Below are 24,984 nucleotides of genomic sequence, written 5' to 3'. Positions count from 1 at the left end.
TAAATTTGCTATAGGGCAACTGTGTTCACTGGGGGGAGACAGAGAGAAAGTGAGAACATCCTCCAGTGAGATGGTCACACTGCAATTCCTTCTCCTCCTTTCTTCTCTCTGGATTCTGGATGCATGTCCACACACCCAGCATGCTTTTCATGAACCAAGGTGAGGGACTCAAACCATGCACTGAACCAGGTGGAATCCAGCTGCCTTAACCACTACACCATGGACTGGCCCCCAAATCATGTGATTTTAGAACTAGTGACATATGGAGCCAAACAGATTATATGTATCTTGATGCCCAAAGTATGGTCCAAAGTTCAGAAACCTCAGCATTATCTACAGCTTTAAAGTTCAGGGTCTCAGGTCCTGTCACAGACCTACTGAATCAGAATCTGGATTTGCATAGAACAGAAGTTTCAGATTTTGGTGAAGTCTAAATATCAAATTTCCTTTTATGGATCATGCTTTTTGTTGGTAAGTATAACAGCTCTTTTCTAGCCTTAGATCTCAAAGATTTTTTTCCCCTACATTTTAGAAATGAGCTTTAGTTTTATATTTTACATTTAGGTTGGTGATCCATTTTGAGGAAATTTTTGAGTGTGAGATAGTTCTAACTTAATTTTTTTGCTTATGAATGTCTGATTTTTCCAGCACTGTTGAAATCGCTATCTTTCCTTCATTGAATTGTGCTTGCAGTTTTGTAAAAATATCAGTCAGGCATATCTGTGTGAGTCTACCTTTCTGTTTTCTATTCTGTTCCATTGATCAATATATCTAACCCTCTGCCACCAACACCATCTTGATTATTACAGCTATTATTAAAATTTGGTAGACTAATTTCTCCCCTTGTATTTATTTTTAAAAATAATTTTAGCATGTGCCTTTCTATATAAATTTTAGAATAATCTTGTCTATATCTACCAAAATATATTACTGGGATTTTGATAGGAATTCCATTAAAATCAATTTGGAGAGAATTGACATCCTTACTTATTAAGTCTTCCAATCCATGAACATAATTTATCTCATTTATTTAGCTCTTTGATTTCTTTAAGAGTGTTATGAAGTTTCCATCATGTAAGTTCTGTACATGTTTTGTAAGATTTACATGTAACTATTTAATGCTTTTTTGAGTGATTATAAATGGTACTATGTTTTCAGTTTTTTGTTAGTATGTAAAAATATATACAATTTTTGTGTGTTTGTCTTCTACAGTCTTTCTTAATTCAATTATTAGCTCTAAGAGTTTTTGGTAATTTCCTTGGGTTTTCTATATAGACCAATCATGTCATCTCCAAGTAATACCTGTTTTATTTCTTTGTTATCTGTATAACTTCTGTTCCATCTTCTTGATTTATTGCACTGACTAGAACTTCCAGCACTATGCTGAATAAAAATGGTGAGAACTGATATTCTTGCCTTGCTCCTGATTTAGGAATAAAGTATTCTTTCACAGTCAAGCTATTGTCAACTGTAGGGTTTTTATACATGCTCTATCAAAATGAGGAAGTCACCCTTTATTCTTATTTTCCTCAATATTTTTTTTAATCTAATGAGTGAATGTTGAATTTTGTCACTTCTTCCTTCATCAGTTAGTATGAACATGGGATTTATCTCTTTTAGCCTACTAATATAGCAAATCACATCAGTTTTTGGATTTTTATACTAACCTTGTATTTCTGAAATAAACCCCATTTGCTCATGGTGTATAATTCTTTTTATAGAGTGCTGAGTTCCATTTGCTAATATTTATTAAGGATTCTTGCACCTGTATTTATGATTGATATAAATCTGTAGGTTTTATTTGTTTGTTTTGTTTATTGTTCTATACTATTCTTGCTGATTTCCTGTCTACTTATTCTATCAATTGTGGAGAAACAAGTATTAAATTATCCAGCTGTAATTGTGAACCTATTTTTCCTGTCAGTTTTATCAGTTTTACTTGGTAGATTGCATAGCTCTGCTGTTTGCTATAGAGACATCTAAGGTATATGTCTTCTTGGTAGGTTGATCCATTTGTTTTTAATCTTCCTTGTGTATAGTACTTTTCTTTGCTCTGAATGTTAATATACCTATTCTTGTTTTCCTTCAACTGATATTTGCATGGTATATCTTCTTTTATTCTTTTATATTCAACTTGCTCATGTCATTATATCTGCAGTGAATTTAATATAGACAGTACATAGCTGTGTTGTTTTTTTTTTTATTTTTTTCTTTTTTGAGAGAGAGATTTTTGCTATAGGGTGTATGTGCTTGCCAGAAAGACAGAGAGATAGAAAGTGAGAAATCACCTTCCTGGGGGGATGGCCATGCCACAATCCCTTCTCCTCCATTCTCCTCTCAAAATCTTAGGCACGCCTGCACACACACCTGGTGTGAGTTTAAGCCACCGGGTCTGGGACTCAAACTGCAGTCAATTACATGGAAGTCCAGCGACATAGCCATTATGCTAACCGCTGGTCTCAAGCTGTGCTGTATTTTTAATCCATTTTGTAAATCTCTACTTTTTAATTGGTTAATTTCAGCCATAAGAACAAAATACTGTAGAGGAATATACTACTGATTAGAAAATAAAGATTGTAGAAGTAATATTGAATTACCTATATCTTACCAAGCTTCTCGTCCCAACCACGGGTACCAGGAGGACTAGAAAAGTCAAAACTGTCTCAGATTCCTCTATCTTACTTTCCAATAATAGCACTTATTATGTGTGAGGCACTCAACTAGTCATTTTGCATGCATTAAGTCCAAGTGAGATAACGGACCCTTAGAGAGGTAAGGATTACAGAGGTAGTGACTCAACTGGATTCAAAGCCAGGTGTATATGACTCTACAACAGTACCTCACCATGACCCTCCCACAGCATTGAGAATTTTGCCTCTGCTATTGTCCATCCTACATTTGCCATTTCTACAATTTAAGTTCACATCCTCTTTTTTTTCTTTCCACATTCTTTTGTTTTGTTTTGTTTTGTTTTTTATCTTTGCCTTAGAGTCCATGAGCTTGCTGAAGACAGAGAGACAGAGAAAGTGAAAAATCACACCCCAGGGGGATAGCCACGCTGCAATCGCTTTTCCTACATTCTCCTCTTGGGTTTTTGGGCATTAACGCAAATGTGCCCAGCATGATTTTCAAGCCACCAGATCCTGGACTTGAATCTCACAGCTGACCATGTGAGATCCAGGTGCCTTAAGCTCCACGCCATCTGCTGGCCCCTTTCCACATATGACTTAAAAACCTCCTAATGGCTCTCTCCATTACCATACTCTCCTTCCAATCTACTTTTCAAAGGATTTTTGGTTATTTTCTTAGACCCTGAGTGCATAGTGTGGAGTCTGAGTTGAGCTGAGTTTAGATCACAGTTCAAACCTTCCTTGCTATATAACTTAGGCAGGTTAGTTAACTATTTCACAGCTCGGTTTATTTATCTGTAAAATATAAGTAGTTTTTACCATCCTTGTGATTATATTAGATTCAATATGTAAAGCACCAAGAGCAGTACTTAGTACACATGACAGACACTCCAAACATCTGTATTTCTTTCTCTTCTAAAATGAAGAAACAAGTCAGTGGTTCCCCTTGCCTACAGGATACGATCAAAACTTACCTCAGTATCCAGGACTCTCAGCTCTGGGCCTAACCTGTTTCCAGTCATTCCCTTTCACTGTATGATTTTCTCAAAATTCCATTAGCCTTTGCTTTGCCAGTCTCCTCATTCTGGAACACAATTCCTCCCATTTCTGCCTACTGAAATTCTCTGTCGGGACTCTACTTAGAAACCATTGTTTTAGGTGTCTTCTCTAAACACTCCCTTCAGTTCCTAACGTGAATAAATCTCCTTCCCTTGTCATTTCTACAGGACTTTGCAGGGTTTTAATTGAATTGTGACATTAAGGTGTTATTCATTTCTTCCTTCATAACACTGTCCCTTGAAGTAGAATGATTAAGAACAAAAGAATTGAGACTGATAATCCTGGGTTTGGATTTGATGCTACCATTTACTGACTCATGTTCCTCTCCATTATTCACTTATATCCATCTATAAATTTGGGATAAGTGGTGTCTCTATTTCATAAAGTTGGTGTAAATATTAAATAAGAAAGTGTACCTAAAGTGCTTAGCAAAAAATCTGATACATGGCTGGTATTCAGAAGGATAAGCAAAAGTTTTTGATAAATTTAATCCTAAATCTGTTACTCAGTTGTTTGATTCTTCATCATTAAGAAGGAAATGCTTGGAACCAGGAGATGGTGTAATAGTTCCATTGCTGGACTCTCATATAGTCATCTGCTGTTCAAGTCCTGGACCCAACAATTTAAACTCAGGCCGGGTATATGTGCATGAGTGCCCAAAATCTCAGAGAAGAATGGAGGAGAAGGGATTGAAGTGTGGCCATCCCCCCTGGAGAGTGACTTCTCACTTTTTCTCTCTGACTATCTGTCTCCTGGTGAATACACACATCCTATAGCAAAAACTCTTGAAAGAAAGAAATGCTTAATTTATAGCTCTAAAGTCTGTGAAAATTAAATGTAAAATGTCTTAAAATACCTACAACTTTCCATGCCGTATAGTGGGCCCATGTAAAACCCCTATTTGCCAGGCCCTATTCTCTTTTTCCTTGAGTAATTCATATATCTTCATCTCTTATTTTGGTCTACTAAACATTTAAATGAGGATGATAGGATGACATGAGAAATATTTTCAGAGCTGATATGTGAAAATACAGTAGCCATACAGTTTTACATATTGAATAAAATTCCCAGAAGTAAAGAATTAACAATCTACTTTCATTTTTCTTCTACAACATTCTTGCTCTCTTTGCCATTTTTTTTCCTCTTAGTGTCTATGCTTCTTTTCCCTCAAACCATGATTTAAATTCCCCAATGTCTGTACTTTTAGAAGCCTAAAAGTTGATTAAATCACCCAAAAATTATCTTTATAACTTTAATTGGGACTAAAATTGCCAGCCACTTGGATTACTCATGCGAGAGTGACTTCTCACTTTTTCTCTCTCTGACTATCTGTCTCCTGGTGAATACACACATCCTATAGCAAAAACTCTTGAAAGAAAGAAATGCTTAATTTATAGCTCTAAAGTCTGTGAAAATTAAATGTAAAATGTCTTAAAATACCTACAACTTTCCATGCCGTATAGTGGGCCCATGTAAAACCCCTATTTGCCAGGCCCTATTCTCTTTTTCCTTGAGTAATTCATATATCTTCATCTCTTATTTTGGTCTACTAAACATTTAAATGAGGATGATAGGATGACATGAGAAATATTTTCAGAGCTGATATGTGAAAATACAGTAGCCATACAGTTTTACATATTGAATAAAATTCCCAGAAGTAAAGAATTAACAATCTACTTTCATTTTTCTTCTACAACATTCTTGCTCTCTTTGCCATTTTTTTTCCTCTTAGTGTCTATGCTTCTTTTCCCTCAAACCATGATTTAAATTCCCCAATGTCTGTACTTTTAGAAGCCTAAAAGTTGATTAAATCACCCAAAAATTATCTTTATAACTTTAATTGGGACTAAAATTGCCAGCCACTTGGATTACTCATGCATTAGTGATAAAATTCTAGCTTGGGGGAGAGGGGGGAGGGGGGAGGGAAGCAAAGCAACAACAACAAAAACCCCACCATGACCAGCTCCTGACTAAAGCAGATTTCTTTTAAAGTAAAAGCATGGTGCACTGGAAAGAGTTTTTAAACAACAATTAAGAAACCTAAGTCCTGGAGCTAGTCCTACTGCTGCTACCTGAGCATCCGGGGTAAGTAATCCCACCTCTCTGACTGTCTTTGGTACTCCCTTTCTAAAATGAGGAATTACATCTCCATGGTTTGTGGTTAAGTGCTGTGAGCTTTTGTGCTGTAATGTGTCTTTCTTAGGTTGAGTGAGTCAGATAATCAACAGAATACATCACCTTGTTAGGAGAGAAATTTGGAGACACTCTTTTATATTATAATTTCACCCTGAATTCACCTAGAAGCTTATAGTGAAGAAATAAAAATGTTCAATATGCCCAAGGTCAGAAAGCCTGAATCAATTATCACAGCAGATTATCTGTGCTAATGTGTTTACATGGCATGCTCTCTCCTCCTGGAGCATTTGTGAGGTTTAGAGGCTGCTTTTCATTACCAAATAAAAGAACTCCCAGCCACCTACGCTCAGGAATACAGCAATAATGGATTACCATTATTCCTGACAGCATATGCTAATTTATACATGTTTAAATGGAAAGAAAGCAGAGACTATGAAATGAATAGTTTTATGTTCTCTGAATCTATCATTATTTATCATGCACTGAAATTTCACATTCAATCTCATACTACTTTAATTTTATGAAAAGAAAATATTCTAATATGACCTTCTGATGCACTTGTGACTATCATCATTTATTATATAGGACTGTTAAAATATAAAACTTACAGTTTAAACAGCAATAATTTTAAAAGATAATCCTATTTCTCATGCTTCAGAAAGTTAAAATATGGACTCTAAAAAGCACATTAGGTCATTGTTGCAGACTCATTCATTCACACACACTTTTATTATATATTCGACAAATATGTTTTGAGGGCCTATTGTGTGCCAGGCACTGTTACAGATAATAGAACAAAAAAATATCAACAAGAAAATGTTCCCTTCCCTTGAGGGGATTTCACTCTATGTGAATTTGAAAGAAATGACTACAAAGCCCAGTCTACAGAAGAAAATGGGCAGATATAGAACTTTGCAAAATATCATTAAATTTATTTTTTATACCTGTTTGTATTAAACATTATATTACTTTCCTAGGGTTGTTATAACAAATGACCATAAACTTAAGTGGGTTAAAACAACAAATTTGTTGTCTCATTTCTGGAGACCAGAAATTGGAGCTAAAGATGAGAGGAGGATCACCCCCCTCCAAAGACCTTATGGGAAGATACTCTGTTGCTTCTTTCTAGCTTCTAGTGGCTCTCAGCAATTCTTGGTGTTCTTGGCTTATGACAACACAACTCCAATGGATGTCGTCTCATGGCCATTTTCCCTCTATGTGCATCTGCTTCAAAATGTCCCTCTTAGAATACTTGTCGCTGGATTAGGGTTCTTCCTAATTCAGTATGACATCATTTTGATTTGATTATATCTGCAAAAACCCTATTTCCAAATAAGGTCATATTCACAGGTTACTGGTGAACATGAATTTGAGGGTAGGAAGAATGCGATTTCAACCTAGTACAAATGTGAAAATAAATTAAACCAGTACTAACAGTCTTTTGTATTTTTCTTCCACTTTTTACAATGAATATTTATAGTCTTGAGAGTTTATATTTTTACTTTTAGCTTCCTTTTGAAATTATTCTTTAACTTTTCTTTTTTAAGAGAGATGTTTGCTATAGAGTGCATGCGTTCACCAGAGAAACAGTGAAAGACAGAGAAACAGAAAGCAAAAAATTACCCCCAAGGGGAAATGGCCATGCCACAATCCCTTTTCCTACAGTCTCCTCTCGGGATTTTGGGCATGCACACACATGTGCCTGGTGTGAGTTTGAAGCTACGAGATCTGGGACTCAAACTGCAGTCATCCATGTGGGAGTCCAACAATGTAATCGTTACGCCATCTGCTGGTCCCAAAAATCATGCTTGTTGAGAAAGACAGGGACTTTATGCAACAATCTTCCAGCCTATAGTAATTTTTGCCATAGGGCAGACGCTACCACACCCTCTTGAACTTTTTAATATATAATCAAATCTGTTGGCTACACTGTGGCTTGTAATTCAAGTTGTATTTTTTGTGTGTTGGGAGGCAGAACTCTTTACTTGAACTTAATGTTTACAGGGACAATTTGTTGGTCTCAAATATTTACAGTTTTTCCAGTAAAATTATTGAGGAGAATCTGACTTATGTTAGACTTCTAGCTTCTAGTGGCTCTCAGCAATTCTTGGTGTTCTTGGCTTATGACAACACAACTCCAATGGATGTCGTCTCATGGCCATTTTCCCTCTATGTGCATCTGCTTCAAAATGTCCCTCTTAGAATACTTGTCGCTGGATTAGGGTTCTTCCTAATTCAGTATGACATCATTTTGATTTGATTATATCTGCAAAAACCCTATTTCCAAATAAGGTCATATTCACAGGTTACTGGTGAACATGAATTTGAGGGTAGGAAGAATGCGATTTCAACCTAGTACAAATGTGAAAATAAATTAAACCAGTACTAACAGTCTTTTGTATTTTTCTTCCACTTTTTACAATGAATATTTATAGTCTTGAGAGTTTATATTTTTACTTTTAGCTTCCTTTTGAAATTATTCTTTAACTTTTCTTTTTTAAGAGAGATGTTTGCTATAGAGTGCATGCGTTCACCAGAGAAACAGTGAAAGACAGAGAAACAGAAAGCAAAAAATTACCCCCAAGGGGAAATGGCCATGCCACAATCCCTTTTCCTACAGTCTCCTCTCGGGATTTTGGGCATGCACACACATGTGCCTGGTGTGAGTTTGAAGCTACGAGATCTGGGACTCAAACTGCAGTCATCCATGTGGGAGTCCAACAATGTAATCGTTACGCCATCTGCTGGTCCCAAAAATCATGCTTGTTGAGAAAGACAGGGACTTTATGCAACAATCTTCCAGCCTATAGTAATTTTTGCCATAGGGCAGACGCTACCACACCCTCTTGAACTTTTTAATATATAATCAAATCTGTTGGCTACACTGTGGCTTGTAATTCAAGTTGTATTTTTTGTGTGTTGGGAGGCAGAACTCTTTACTTGAACTTAATGTTTACAGGGACAATTTGTTGGTCTCAAATATTTACAGTTTTTCCAGTAAAATTATTGAGGAGAATCTGACTTATGTTAGACACTGGTCACTTTGAGAGTGCTATAAATTTTTGTCTTAAAAAAAAATCCAGGGGATTACTGAAATAACTTTTCCTTTTACATAATTCAAAACTTTTATTTTTCCTGTCATAGGTAGTATGTTTACTACTTTAAAAATGTGAATAGGAAACTGACTATACTCCCATTGGGACTCAGGAAACCAAACCTTTAGAGTAAACTTTGGAGACAGAGCACTTCACCCAGCTGTCTCCTCTCCTAACCTAAAATAGAACATTCTCTGAATGCAGCATAAATTCCAAATGTTGACCACTTTCATAGGCAATACAAACTCAGTACCCTATCTCTCTGCATCCAGTGTGCCTTTCCAGCAATCTCTCTCCCTTATTACTACTGAATAAATGCACAGGAGCAAAATACTTGTAATAATAATTTAGAAATAAGTAAAAGAGAAATATCTCAGCACTATCCTCTCTCAGAGGAAGTAGTTTGACGTGTAACCTTTCAAACCTTTTCTCTATGCTTTAATATATGTGTGTGTTTGTAAACCTGTATACATATTTTTATTTCTATACATACATAATTTTCTGGGTTGATATCTAATGGACTGCTTTTTAATAAGAAAACTGTATTATATTATACATAATATTTTGTAATTTTTTGAAAAGCTTTTTGCCATAGGATACATGCACTCTCTGGAGAGAGAGAGAGAGACAGAGAGAAAGAGAGTGAGAAATCATCCTCCCTAAGGGGTTAGCCATGCCACAATCTCTTCTCCTCCATTCTCCTCTTGGGATTCTGGACACAAATGCACACATGCCTGGTATGATTTTCAAGCTGCTGGGTCTGGGACTCAAACTGTGGTCAGGCATATGGGTGTCCAGTGACTTAACCATGCCAAATGCTAGGTCCTATAATTTGTTTTTATAACTTAAAGTACATGAAAATTATTTTACCCAAGCAGAACTTATAGCTTTACCCCATCACCTCAAGATAGCTTTTCGGCACATAATGGTATCACTGGTTTTTTTAAACTATTTTCTATATAATGGAGCTTCAACTTGTTTCTAATTTAGGGACCTAAAACAGTGCTGAAGTAAACATCACAATGAGCTGATATTTGGTGGAACTGACTCAGAAATGGGATTTTTAGTGCAGTCACAAAGTGTTCCAGTGGTAAAATGTGATGCTTTGAGAGGCAGTTCAACAGGAGAAGGTTCCTGACTCAAGCTTGGAGACCTCCCTGAGCACCCTGGGCTTCTGATTATGGTTCCTGGACAGCAGAAGGCTGGAAGCGTATCACAGTTTCAGGACTTTGTTGGGGGTTTTGTCTCTCCCTTGTTTTCACTCTTTCTTGTCCCTCATGCTCTTAGAAAGGACAAAACTTTAGAAAAAGAAGTAGGATTGCTGGTAACTATACTGAATTTTTATATTATAGTAAATACTGTCCAATCAAGATGTACTCTAACAATGGCAAAACTCTTTTTAGTTTGAACTTATTTTATACATTCAATTATTGTCCATCACTACAGCTTGTAAAATAAATGCACCCAACATGAATGCACTTCATACCAGTCCAGTGGAAGATATCAATATGCTTTATCAACAACAGACAATCCTCCATTTCCATGTTCCTCAAATGTCTTGCCTCTCTATTTTTCTCTTTGATTTATAACTCTTTCTATTTCTTCTGGCTCTTTTTTAGCTGTTGCTTATGTGTTCTATGGAGGACACATAAACTAAAAATGATTTTTTGCTTTATTTATGAATTTTATTATTGGTAAAATTTGAACATGATTTAATGTGTTTATACTCCATTTTAATTTTTTAGTTATTGAATATGTTTTGATGTGTTTATACTCCATTTTAATTTTTTAGTTTTGCCTACTTCCCATTTCTGCTGGGTTGTTTCTCTTACCAATTTATAGGACTCTACATCATGACTATTAAATGTAGCCTTAGACTACAGATATCTTCTCCTAGGTTGACATTTGTCTTTCACCTTTGTTTATAGCATATATTACTATACGGATATATTTTTTTAAAAATTTGCAGTCAAACCATTTGTCTTTTATTTTGTGATTTCCAGTTTTCATTCTAGATTTGTCATTCTAGGTTTGGAAAGATCTTATTCACCCATGACTTTAAAAAAAAGTATTAAGAATGAAAATAGCAGCCAGCTATAGGTATAATGGTTTAGATATATGGATTCAACAGGGTAAATTGCATGGTTCCCAAACCCAGTGGCTTGAAAAATATACTCGGAGTGTGTGTGTGTGTGTGTGTGTGTGTGTGTGTGTGTGTATGCCCCAAATCCCAAAAGGAGCAATAGAGAAGGAGTTGAAGCATAGTCATTCCCCATGGGGTTACTTTCTCACATTCCCTCTCCGTCTCTTTGATGAATGCATACACCCTCTAATCAAAATTTTTAAAATGCATTTCTTGCATGTAACATGAAAAGAGATCTACTTTAACTTTTTAATAGATGGTCAACATTACATAAAAAAATACATGTAAATCCTTACTCTTTTGGGGGAACTGCTATTATTTTAAACTATTGTATAATTACCACACGTGTTTTGAAATGCCATCAAAATATGTTGGGTTGTTGGAAAAGTCATGATGTATTTTTTCTAAGCATCATGACTTTTCTGACACACCCAATACTATATCTGGTTTCTTGATTGTCTATTTTCTTGTGCAGATTTGTCAAATCTTGAAATTGACACCCTGTATTAATTATTATAGATTCATATTATGCTTGGAAATCCACCTCACTAGTTTGTTTCCAAATTTCCTTGGTTATCCACACTAGCATGTATTCCTACAAATAAATCTTATTGCATTAATAAATTAAAATTGCCATATTTACAATATAGAGTTTCCCCATGCAGAAATTATTTTGTCTACTTATTCGATACGTCTTTCATTCTTGCAGTAAAAAACTCATTATTTTTCTCATAATTTCTCGCACATTTTTATAGTTTTGTTACTATTTTGAAAGGAACCTTTTAAAAATATATTTTTTGTTTGTTAATGACTATTGATTTTTGAAGGTTTACCTACAATTTGGCTCCCTTATTAAACTCTCTAATTAGTTATTTTAAGATTTGCTTCCTTAGAATTTTCTAGATAGATAATATTTTCATCTATAAGTTTTGATAATCTCATCTCTCTTTTGGTCAATATTTATATTTATTATTTCTTGATTTTTTTCCTAGCTAGGATCTCTGAATCAATGTTAGACAAAAGCATTGCTATCATCTGTAAAAAGTAAACCCTGTCTGGGAAGGATTCTCAGAGCTCTGTACCTAAGTTAGATATCCTTATGCAACATTCTCAAACGGAATATGGAATGTTCCATAGATCAACCTGGGTCTACTGAAGCATTAATCACATGATAATGCAATAGTTTATGAGCTAGAGCCTTTCCGTATTCCGTGAGCACTCAACAAGACCCTCTTCACACCATTGCCATGGAACTACCCACTAACTCAGTCCTTGGCGCTGAGTTGTGGAATTAGTTTGTTCTTTTAGCTTCCAATCTTTCTCCATTTTAATTCCCCCTCTATATTCCTAAAAGACATAGAAAATTCTATTGATTTTACTAGGATTCCATCAGCTCCCACCTTCTATCTCTATCCCTATTTCTAGTTCTTGAGCTCAAGCTCTCATTTTCTCCTACCTAGAGTATCTCCTACTTAGAGTACTTTCTCTAACCTAAATACTATACAAGGCCCTTTACAGGCAAAAAATCTATGAACCCCACTAACAGATCAAATTTTTGTGACTTTACTTAAATATGTACAAATAAAATTGGGCAGAAACTTATTACATTTATAGCTCTTACTCAACCCAAACCAATTTTATACATCAAATACTTTCAAGACCAACATAACTAGAGTTACTAAACTAGCTTAAAATGACAGTATGATTTTGCTGAAACTAACTTGCCAATTTTGGATGAAATTTATTTAAAAAAATATGCTCAGATCTATTTCTAGATAGTCTGTCTCTATCTTTAGCCTCCTAATTTTAAAAAATAATTATTTAATTTTATTCATTATTATTATTGATGTTTAATAATAATGACCAGAGAGAGACAGAAAGAGAGAAAGTGAGAAAGCAAACTACCAGGTCTGGGACTTGAGCTGCAGTCAGCTATGTGGGAGTCCAGTGCCTTAAACACCATGCCACTTGTCAGCTTCCTCCACTAATATTTTAATGATGGTAAAATATACATAAAATTTACTCTCTTAATCATTTTCAATTATACAGTTCAGTGGTATTAAGTACACTCATATTGCTGAGCAATCCTCACCACCACCCATTTCCAGAACTTTTTTCTTCTGGTAAAAGTGAAACACTGTACTCAATAAACAATAATTTGTGCCAGTCCAATTGCCTAATGGTTAGGGAAAGCTGGATTCCATATGGCCACCCTCAGTTCAAACCTCACTCCTAGCAGCTTGAAAAACATGAGTGTGAGTGTGTGTGCATGTCCAAAATCCAGACGAGATGGAGAAATGGAGAAGTGACTAAAGAATGACTATGCCCCATTGGAGGTTCTTTTTTTTCTTTCACAGTCTGTCTCTCTATGGCAATGCATGTGCCTTCTGGAAATTAAAAAAAAAAAAAAAAAAATTTTCCCATTTGTCTCTCTCCCCAGCCCCTGGTAACTATCATTTTACTCACTGTCTTTACATTATAACTATTATATACTTCATGTAACTGGAATCATACAGTATTTGTCCTTTTGTAACTAGTTTATTTTACTTAGCATAATATCCTTGTGGTTCATCTGTGTTGTAACATATGTCAAAATTTCCTTTATTTTTGAGGCTGAATGATATTGTTGTATGTATATATTATCCCCACATTTTGTTTATCCATTTTTTCATCCAAGGACCTTTTGGCTGCTTCCACATTTTAGCTATTATGAATAATGCTGCGAGGTGTACAAATATGCCTTTGAAATCTAATTTTTAATTCTTTTGAGTATATGCTCAGAAATAGAATTGCTGCATCATATGCTAATTTTAAAAAACTTGCTGAGAAACTGTAATAATGTTTTTCACAACAGTCATGCCATTTTACATTTATATTACTTGTGTGCCCAGCAGGGCACACAACTTCCAATTTCTCTACATTCTTGCCAATTTTTATTACTCACAGATTTATTTTTTTGTTGGTGGCCATCCTAATGGGTATGAGGTGATACAGTATTGATTAGCATGTGCATAATGATTAGTGATGCTGAATATCTTTTCATGTGCTTCTTGGCCATTTATATACCTTCTCTTTTTTGTTGGCCATTTATATAGCTTCTTTAGAGAAATGTCTATTCAGTCTTTTGCCCATGTTAAAATCAGGTTATTTGCATTTTCGTTATTGTCTGTTTTTATCTCTATGACTCTAAAATGAGACTCTCCATTTTAATAAAAGTGTTTCACAAAATAATTTTAGTAAGTTGGGACTTTGTATGCTGTTTCAGAAAAATGAGACTTCATACTTGGCCATACTGTGACACTATACAGCTCTCAAATGCCATTTTAATGAGCTGTCATTTAAATATAGTAATGCTTCATTGTTCATTTGAAGATAATATTAACATGAGAGAGTTACTGAAATCTGGACTACGTGAACGTATAAAATCAAATGCAGAGAAATTCTTCATTGCATTTGCTTTTATATTAACTGTTCATCAGTTATACATGTTGGTACACACAGACATGATTATATTGTTGAAGTTCTAGTGAAGGTTCTTTTAATAGACATATTCTGGGTCAGCCCTGTAGCGTGCCCTATAGCATACAAGATGAGAGAGTCAGATTCCAAACGAATGGAAGAGGTTCCAGTCCCAGCCCTGAGCACCGTGAAAGACATGCCAGGCACATCTAAATGCCTGCACAATATCTTGAAAGACTAAAGGGGTGGAGGCCATGGGACAGTGGTATGACCACATCCCATTCGGGGTGCTTTTTCTCTCTGTTGCTGTCTCTCTCTTTCTCTCTGTTTCTCTGGTGAACACATGTATTCTCTGGCAATTAACTGTAAATAAATAGGGACCAGCAGATAGTGTACTGGTTACATCACTGGATTCCCACATGGACAAACATGGTTTGCGTCCTAGACCTGGTAGCTTAAAATTCATGCTGGGCATGTGTGCTTGCATGCCCAAGATCCTGGGAAGATAATGGAAAAGGGATCATAGCGTGGCCATCCCTCTCCCTGTGGGGGGAGTGATTTCTCACTTTCTCTCTCACTGTGTCTGTCTGTCTGTCTCTCTCTCTTCAGCATACATGCCCCTAAAGCAAACCTCTAAAAAAAAAAAAAGTAAAAAATAAATAGACAGACATACATGTTCACAATGCTGGACACTGTTTGATAACTTTCTCATTATATTTTTCTGATTTAAATTACCATATCCTGTAGCACTTTGCTTATACAGTATAGCATGTTGAACAGAAAGCTCAAAAATATTTTTAAAGAATTACTTAATTTTTTTATTATTATTATCATTATTATTATTAACTTGCTATAGGGCACATGCACTCACCAGAGAGAGAGAGAGAGAGAGAGAGAGGAAAAGAGCAAGAGAGAGGGAAAATAAGAAAGCAAACCACAAGATCCAGGACTGGAATCATGGTCAATCATGTGGTAGTCCAGTGCCTTAACCACCACACCACCTGCTGGCCCCTTAAAAGCAATTTTTAATGCACCTACCTTGATGGGTTTTCTTATGAATGTAAGAGAGTTCAACTTACGAATTAACTAGCTTGTAGAATAAATAAAAAGGCTGTATTTATAATTCACAATATTAAATAGCAGTCAAATTTTCTAACTGAATGTTTCAGTCATTTTTGATTTACAAAGTAAACAGAAGTTTCTGTCTTTGATAATAAAAATGTTTTATGAGGAGAGAAATATTTTAGGAAGGCCCTTCAGCTCATGAATTATCACTCAGAAAGCAAAGCTTTTAAGACTGTAAATCTTTTCTTATGATCAGTTTCAAATGTCGCTCCTATATGAAATATCCCCACTAGAGGTAATCATTTCTTAGATCACATAGAACTTAGTTCCTATCTCAATTACTATATTTAAAGTTTAAATTTTATTTAGTTTCTTCTCATGTCTTTCTTATTCAGTCATTTGTGATGCCCTTGAATGAAGAAATAGTATCTCTATATCTAATGCAAGCTCAGAATCTTGCTTATAATGGATACTAAGCAAATGTTTAATGAATAAATTAAAAAGCAATGAAGGTAACATTCTCTTCATCAAAAGTTGCTACCACTCAGAAAATGCAGTAATGAACCAATGCTGTCCCCTTTTTTTAAATAGAATTTTCTTGGTTTAGCCAACATCATACATGTAGAGTTGACAGAGTTCTTTGTTTTGGCAGCATGTTTTCAAAGTTTCTAGCCCATTAGAGTGCAACGACCCTAAAGTTAGGTTCCTAGGTCTCCTTATGGATAAACAGAATTCAAGACTTCTCCATTGGAGTTAACTGTAAAAGATTAGTAACATATCTCACACAACTGAGATTGTATTTTTTGTGGTCCATGGATTCAAGGAGTGGTACATGACAGCAGTGAAATTTATGATTCATTCCCTTTCAAAGACTTCTTTAAATTAAAGAGAATCCGTACTGTCCTCCAGTAGTGGGGACCTATCCTAAGCCTTCCTTTAGCTACTCTTGGGTCCAGATGCAAAATGATCATGGCAAATGGGGTGATCAACCTTATCCTCATGTATACATCTAAAACATAAACAGTGAAGGCATCTTCCAATACTACCTGGCCATTCCGAAAATCCTGTTTCCTGCCATTCTCCATCTGTCAGGATCCTGAGCATGCATGGTATGCCTCTGTATTTTCAAGTCACTGAGGCTGGTTCTCCAACCCCAGTTGGTCATGTGAAATACAGCTTCCTCTGGACAGTGCTTAACTACTGTGCCATATGGTTGCCCCCTTTTTAAAAGCGTGTTCATTCTATTCATAGCATGGGCATGTGCAAGGGAAAGGATAAGGGAAGAGAGAGAGAGAGAGAGAGAGAGGTGCATCCTCAACAGGATCTCATCACACCATGATCTCCCTTTTATAGCCTTCAGCTCATGGGATCTTGAACACGTGTGTGTACCAGGGATCCATCCTGTGGTCAGTCATGTGGCTTCCAGTGCCATAGTTCAGTTCATTACCAGCTGTGCCAAAAGGCTGGGCCATGATTGGTCATCCTAAATTGTTAGAACATCATCAGTCCCATGCTACTTTCCTTGGTGGACAGACACATTTAGGCCAATCCAGTTAGTAACTCCAGGCTTTAGAGATGGTAAGCATGTTATCTGGTAAACCACTCTCCCTTCTTCCTCTGGACTACATTTCCTTAGTTAGAACAGCGGATCTCAAATTTTACTACGCAACAGAATCACCTAGAAGGCTTGTTAAAGCAGATTGCTCCACCTTGTGGCCAGTTTATAATTTAGAAGCTCTGAGGACAGGCTTAAAAATTTGCATTTCTAACATATTATCAGGTAATGCTGATGATGTTGGTCTGGGACTCAGGTTTGAGAACCACTGCTCTAGAAGTTAGGCACATCACTATTTTCTTTTGAGAGTAACATGTAATCAAATTGAAAGTATGAAGGTATGATGCAACAATATAAAGCACAGACTTTAATAAGAATCCATCTTATTTTCTTAATCATCTCTCAATGGTGATTTTTTTTTAAGAATTTTTGCAATACGGTGTGTGCACTAGCCAGAGAGAGACAGACAGAGGAAACATAAGAAAACACAAGAAATCACTTCCCTTGGGGTATGGCTGCATTGCAATCCCTTCTCCTCCATTCTCTATCTGGGACTCTGGGCATGAACACACATATGCCCGGCATGATATTCAAGTCACCAGGTCTGGGACTCAAACCACAGTCAGCTATGTGGGAATCCAGAGCCTTAACTACCATGCCACCTGCTGGTCCCTGAATATGTTTCTTTAAAAGACAAAAACAAAACAAAACAAAACAAACAAACAAACAAAAACCTTTAATATAAAAAGTGCAGCAGATTGAGAAAGCAAGCCGACAGGTCTAGGACTTGAACCAGTCAGATATGTGGGAATCCAGTACCTTAAGCACCATGCCACCTGCTGGCCCTAGGAAGTGCTTTTTTACCTCCACCCTATCTCTCTTTGATGAGCACACAAGCTCCCTAGCAAAATTTTAAAAAAGAAAAAAAGCACATGTTATAACAGCCTGCATTTGTTTTAACCTGTGGAAACATTTTTTTTCCAAACATTTTAATGTAACTGATAAGAAAAATATAAAAGCAATTCTAAATTTTAAATATGCATTCCATTTTACACCCAAATTATGTCCTTGGAAACATCTGTTCCTTCCATCAGTACAGATTTTGCCTTCAACTGTGGTAATATGTCTCTTATCTTCAAAGAAATGTTCCTGAATGTCTTCCTTTAGATGTTGTTTTGACCTAGAAGAGACTGAACTGTGGCACTAGGGTGGCAGAATTTAAATCCCAAATCTGTGAAAGGTTTCTAAGGAAATATATTGAAAATAGAAAAATCTAACCATTCTGATAAATAAAATAAATTTCTAACTGTCTCGATCCCAGAAACTAGTTTTCAATAATAACACCTTTTTTTTGTTTGTCTCTAGCGTGCTGGTGGTACCCTGGCCATTCCCTTGTGTGCATTCCAGGGGACGGTGTCTCTCCAAGCTCCTACAGGGAAAACTTTATCTCTTTCTACCTATGAGGTAAGTGCAGAAGGGCAAAAAATAACCCCAACATCTAAGAAAATAGAAGTCTATCGATCCAAAAGTGTTGGCCATGAACCAAACTCAGAGGATTCTCCCTCCACATTTGCGGACACCAGTGTGAAAATACACTTGGAGGTTCTTGAAATTTGTGATAATGAAGAGGCCTTGGACACTGTGTCAATCATTAGCAACATCAGCCAGTCCTCCACTCAAGTCAGATCTCCATCCCTGCGCTACTCACGGAAAGAAAACAGATTTGTTTCATGTGACTTAGGGGAAACAGCCTCATACTCCCTCTTTTTACCCACGAGTAATCCCGATGGTGATATCAACATCTCCATTCCAGACACTGTGGAAGCACACAGGCGAAACAGTAAAAGGCAGCACCAAGAAAGGAGTGGCTACAAGGAGGAAATCCAGTTGTTAAACGAAGCTTACAGGAAAAGAGAGGAAGAAAACAAGGGTAATTAGTGGCCACTTGGGCTAACTTTTGGAATGGACCTGCAACCTCAACTTGTGAAACTAAGACTTTTGGTCTGAGACTGATTTCCTTTCATTCGTTGGTTTACATAAGCTTTTCTGATTTATCTATTTTTAGTGTCAACAGCTGGAACTAGTGTAAACACTTAAGTGCATTTGATGTGTTACCTAAAGATCACACACTGTGGTAATTAAAAGATTTTGTTTCTTATCTGATTTCTAAAATATCTTTTCTAAATCAAATCTTGGCCTAGTTTACTAGTAATGTTTTTGCCTCTGCTTGTCAACCTCTGAGTAAATAGAAAATTGTATAAACTCAAGGAGGATACTGTTCCATGCACGGGTTTCTACACACAGTGTTGGCCTTTACTGCAAAGGGTAAAAAAAAGAGACATTTGGGGAATGGACTAAATGGGACCAAACTCTTAAGTTCTATTTGAAGAGGCTTGCCTAAACACAGCTAGCAAAACAAGTTTATTACAGTTACCTGCTTTAGCTTTATACTCATAATTAGGAAATATGTTCTTGTGTAAAATGTCAAACTAGCCTCCAACTTGGAAACATGCATGTCCTTAGTCTATAGTTTCCTTCTTTTCTATCAAATACTGTTTGTTTACTAAGTGGTTTTTTTTTTTTTCATCTTTCTCTTAAACGTAACAGTATTTTCCTTTTATCTTTTGGTACATAAAGACTGACCCTCGCAGGTGGAATTAGAAATAGGCTTTTCAAATACTATTTGTTTACTAAGTGTTTTTTTTTTTCATCTTTCTCTTAAATGTAACAGTATTTTCCTTTTATCTTTTGGTACATAAAGACTGACCCTCGCAGGTGGAATTAGAAATAGGCTTTCATCCAAACATTATTAGAAAAGGTTGAATTGTATACTTCATCCTAGAATTGTTTTGGTTTGGAAATTGGGGGATATGACTACCAGATTAAATTTTGAGAGGTGCACCCATATAGGGTAACAAGCTTCTGGATAAAGCAGAGGAAGATCCTCTAAGTTGAAAATAAAAGTGTCTGTTTTGAAAGCTGCAGATTGAGCAAACTGTCTTCCCATTACTGGAGCACAGAAAAATTTACTATATATATGATTTACTTTCAAGTTTAGGTGGATTTTTTTTGTTTTTCTCTAAAGACATGTTATCTTTTTTCCCCTTTTCATGATAGTTTATGCACATACACACGTGAACTAGAGAGAAGGAAAGAGAGAGAAAGTGCACCCCAGAGGGGCCTAGTCACAACCCAATCTTTCTTCCTCTGATCTCCACCCTGGCAGGATCTTGAGAATGCACACGTGCACACCACAGTACTGCTGCCAGAGCCAGGGTTTGAAGGCTAGTAGGCCATGTGGGATACAGCTTCCTCTGTAGAGTGCTTAACCACTATGCTATGGAGCCAGCCCCAAAGACATGGTTTCTTGAAGAAGAAATTCAATGTATTTTATTACCATTTTATGGTATACATTTCAAGATTAATTTTAATATGCTTAACATCACAAAGAGGTAGGAATTACCTCATCAGATTATGAGTAACATAAAGTTCAAAAATTATGAAGTAGTTGTTGTTTGAATTGCTTTATTCTAATTTTTTGTAAACATATATTAAATCAAGCAAACATTACTTAAGTATTTATTATCCAAAGTTATTGACTTGACATGTTACATGGTCTTAGACTGTGCATTTCCACCTCACTGACATATTTATTTACAGATTGAGGAAATTGATTTTTTATTTATTTTTTAAAATTTTTTTAATTTTTTTTTTTGAGAGGCTTTTGCTATAGGGTGTGTGCGCTCACCAGAAGGACACAGAGACACAGAGACAGAAAGAGAGAAATCACCCCCAAGGAGAGATGGCCATGACACAATCCCTTCTCCTCCATTCTCCTCTCGGGATCTTGGGCACGCACGCACACGTGCCCGGCGTGAGTTTCAAGCCACCGGGATCTGGAATGCAAACTGCGGTCGACTACATGGGAGTCCAGCGACATAGCCATTACCCTAACTGCTGGCCCTGGAAATTGATTTTTTTAGAATCATTTATTTTGGTTTCTATTTCATTATATTGAATCAGTACCTTAAATCACTTGACATAGGCTTTCAGATTGTTTCATCTTCAGAGAGTTTCAGAAGGTTTTTATTTGTTTTTTTTGTTTTGTTTTGTTTTTCCACCAAGACAAGTCATTTTAAAAATAATTATCTCAATGGACTTTCTCCATCTCTCATGTAACTTCTCAAAATCTCATGTAACTAATCGTAGATGTAATGCCATTAGTACTGTTTGTAAAGCAAGCTTCAAATAATGCATAACATATAAATTCAAATTAAAGTACACTCTCATTATGAATCCATTTTATTTTAAAAGATTTTATATCTCCAAAATCAATTGCTAGTTTAACTAATGGCAAATAGGTAGATCAATCTGATAATATAAGTCAGTAGTATTAAATGCCTTTTTAAAAGAAAATTTTAATAGTCTGTTATTTATTTATTTATTTGGAGAGGTTTTTGCTATAGGGCACACATGCTCTCCAGAAAGACAGAAAGAGATAGAGAGACAGAAAGCAAGAAATCACCCCCAGGGGGAATGGCCATGCTGCATTCCCTTCTCCTCTATTCTCTCAGGATCTTGGGCACACATGCACACGTGTCCAGCATGAGTTTAAGCCACTTGGTCCAGGACTCAAACCATGGTCAACTACTTGGGAGTCCAGTGACATAGCCATTATGCCAACTGCTGGTCCCAAAAATTTTAATATTCTAGTAATCTTTTGTAAAATACAGGTTTTAATATCCAAAATATACATATCTATTTCCAAAGGGAAACATTACTTTAAAATGCAATTTTTGGTGACAAGAAATTAGAAACATGAAAAAATAACACTGAGGAAAAGAATGAATAAAACTGAGAAAATAATAAAGATTTTAACACAAACAAATCATTTTGAATTGCATGGGACTTTGACTAGGAAGGAAAAGATGATGAAAATCAATATGTAAATAGTATCAAACTGGATTATAAGATAGTAATACCCATTTTTCCCTCTTACTTTCCATTTTCTTTTCACTGGACATGGACCTTGGATAGGGGAATTGGAAAAAAAAAAAAACAACCTTGGATATGTCTCTTGGTTGGTGAATTGTACAATGGGTACACTTAAAACTTCTGCTGTATTAAAGCAATATTAGGATTATGTAGTCCAAATACATAGTTTGAGAAGTTAATCAGCATCATATTACTGACCTGTAACACTCTCAACTCTGCCAACAGTAGCTGAATCTATAAGAAATATCTGCTAGGTTTGTGCCTACACATGGATGGCTCTCCAAATCTCTGTCAAGAGAAAGAAAGGTAAAACTACAGTTAAGATTACTGATGTCTACTTCTTTAGAGTGATTCTGATGGTAAAATGTGATTCTAGTACAGGAAATACCTCTATAAATATTTCGTACTCTATCCAAATATCTTACTTTTGTATAGTTCTGTTGTTCTTGTTATTAATAAATACTCTAGTTCATATAGCTGATTTCTTTTCTATAAATGTCTCTGAAGACAAAATCTACTTTTTACCTAATAAAAATATCACCACCTGGTGGTGACTTCAGTAAATTGCAAACACATAATCCCTATAACTTTTCTAATAATATAAACCCATGATATATAAACTTCTGAGAGTTGCAGCCATCAGAGGCAAGTCATTTTGAAGACAGAAAGCATTGTACTATTACTCAGAATATAATAAAAGAGACATGGTTATGCATTATTTAGAAGCTTTTCTTGACATGGCTCTGTAGTATTGATTTCATAAATAGATTTTCTCTTAGTTTCTTACACTTTTCAGACTTTATTTAGTTTTTTCATTCCAATATTTAATGGACGAGTTATTATACACTAGAAATTGTTCTAGGTGCTTGAGGTTATTGTAACTGTGAACAAAATCAAAACAAACCAAATATACAAATGTATTGTGAGTTTAAGTCAACTGCAAACTGAAAGAACATAGTCTACATGCAACTAACCTTACTCTTGAGACCAACAGATGGCTTAATGGTTATGTTGCTGAACTCCCATGTAGTCGACTGTGGTTCGAGTCCTGGACCCAATTCCTTAAAACTCATGCCAGGCACATGTGTGTGAGTGCCCAAGATCCAGAGAGGAGAATGGAGATGGGATTATGACATGGTCATCCCCCTCAGGGGTTGATTTCTCGCTATCTCTCCATCTCTCTGTTTCTCTAGCAAGCACACATGCCCTATAGCAAAAATCTCTTAAAAAAAAAAAAAAAGACAAAAACTAACCTTACTCCTGATAACGAATTATAAGCTCAAACCACTGTCCTCCACAAGGATTCACTAGAACTTCCAGAATTCATGGAAAGGTGTGCATGTGTGTGTGTACATATATAACACTATCATATATGTTTACATACATATATATGCATGTAATTTTTTATCTTAGGATTTAATTTGTATATGTACATAATTTTTTGTCTTAGGATTTAATACTTCTGATCTCTATTTTTGATAGTGCTAAGCTTATTTTGTATATGTACATAATTTTTGTCTTAGGACTTAGTACTTCTGATCTCTATTTTTGATAGTGCTAAGTGCTACAGTAAATAGAGATCAGAGGTACTAAATAATGGAAGGAGTGCGTTTTCTTAACTATTTAGTTAGGAGAAAGGCTCACCAACAGGATAACATTTTATCAGAGGCTCAAATAAAGTGAGGAAACATGCTGTGTGATTATCTAAGAAAATAAAAGTCTAACAAAAAGAACCACAAATTTCCAGAAGTAGAAGTTTGCCTTCTGTATTTTGCAAAACCATCAAGAAGGTCAATGTGAATGCAGACGAGTGAGAGAAGGAGAAGGCATTTGGAGATAAAGACAGGTAAGGACAGGTGAAAATTAGGACATCAGTGTTTGACAGACCGATGGTATGGATTCTGAGTGTTATTCTAAATGAAGTGGGAAGCCATTGGTAGGTTCTGGGCAACAGAGTGATGTAATCTGACTTCAGAAATCTCTATTTGTTTTGAGAGGCCAAAGATGACTGTATAAAGACCAATTAGAAAGTTATTTAATAGTCTGGATTGAAGATGATTTCTAAGACTAGGGTGATAGTAGTAGACACAGTAACAGAATGCATTGATTCAATTAAGAGTAACAACAATTAAGAGTAACATTAAATAAATTATACATTTCTTAAGTGTTTATCTATAGGAGACCAGCAGATGGCAAAATGGTTATGTTGCTGGATTCCCATATAGTCCACCCTGTTCAAGTACTTGACCTGGCAGTTTAAAACTCATAGCGGGTGCTTGCGTGTGTATGCCCAAAATCCCTAGAGGAAAATGGGAGAATAAAGGATCATGGAGTAGCCATCCCCTCTAGGGGGTGATTTCTCACTTTCTGTCTCTCTGTCTCTCCAGTGAGTACACATGTCCTATAGCAAAAATCTCTCTTAAAATAAAAAAAAAGTCTACTTATAGAGCTTAGAACTGATGGGGAAAAATTATCCCGTTACCCATTTTTTCTCAATACTTTGTAATATCCCAACGTTTTAAAACTCCTCCATGTATTATAGGGTCTGCCTGAAAACTACTTTTCTCAGTCTCACATCAGCAAAATTCAGGTTTCACATCTTTTTTTTTTTAAGTTATTTTATTTAACTTTCTTTATTCATTCATTTATTTATTTCAATTTAACCAGAGAGAAAGAGAGAGAGAGAAAGTCGCTAGGTCCAGGACTTGAACCGTAGTTGGTCATGTGGGAGTCCAGCACCCTTAACCACCAAGCCACCTGCCGGCCCCAAGTTTCACATCTTTCAATGAGAGCCATTTGTCTAAGATTTGGAAGCAGGTTTAAGAGAAGCAGCGGCAGTTAAAAAAA

At 35.8% G+C, this 24,984-nt stretch overlaps 1 protein-coding gene across 1 annotated transcript in view; it reads left to right on the top strand.

The window, feature by feature from the left end:
• GPR149 (G protein-coupled receptor 149) overlaps nt 1–19,080 on the top strand; it is a 77,604-nt gene extending 58,524 nt beyond the window's left edge. Inside the window, exon 4 of the mRNA XM_006149762.1 lies at nt 18,508–19,080. Coding sequence (XP_006149824.1) covers nt 18,508–19,080 — 573 coding nt within the window. The remainder of the gene's footprint in view (nt 1–18,507) is intronic.
• The last annotated feature ends 5,904 nt before the right edge of the window (nt 19,081–24,984 follow it).

Source organism: Tupaia chinensis, unplaced genomic scaffold (genome assembly GCF_000334495.1).
Source record: "Tupaia chinensis unplaced genomic scaffold, TupChi_1.0 Scaffold000272_1, whole genome shotgun sequence".
Classification (NCBI taxonomy): domain Eukaryota; kingdom Metazoa; phylum Chordata; class Mammalia; order Scandentia; family Tupaiidae; genus Tupaia; species Tupaia belangeri.
This window is presented reverse-complemented; position numbering and strand designations above follow the sequence as displayed.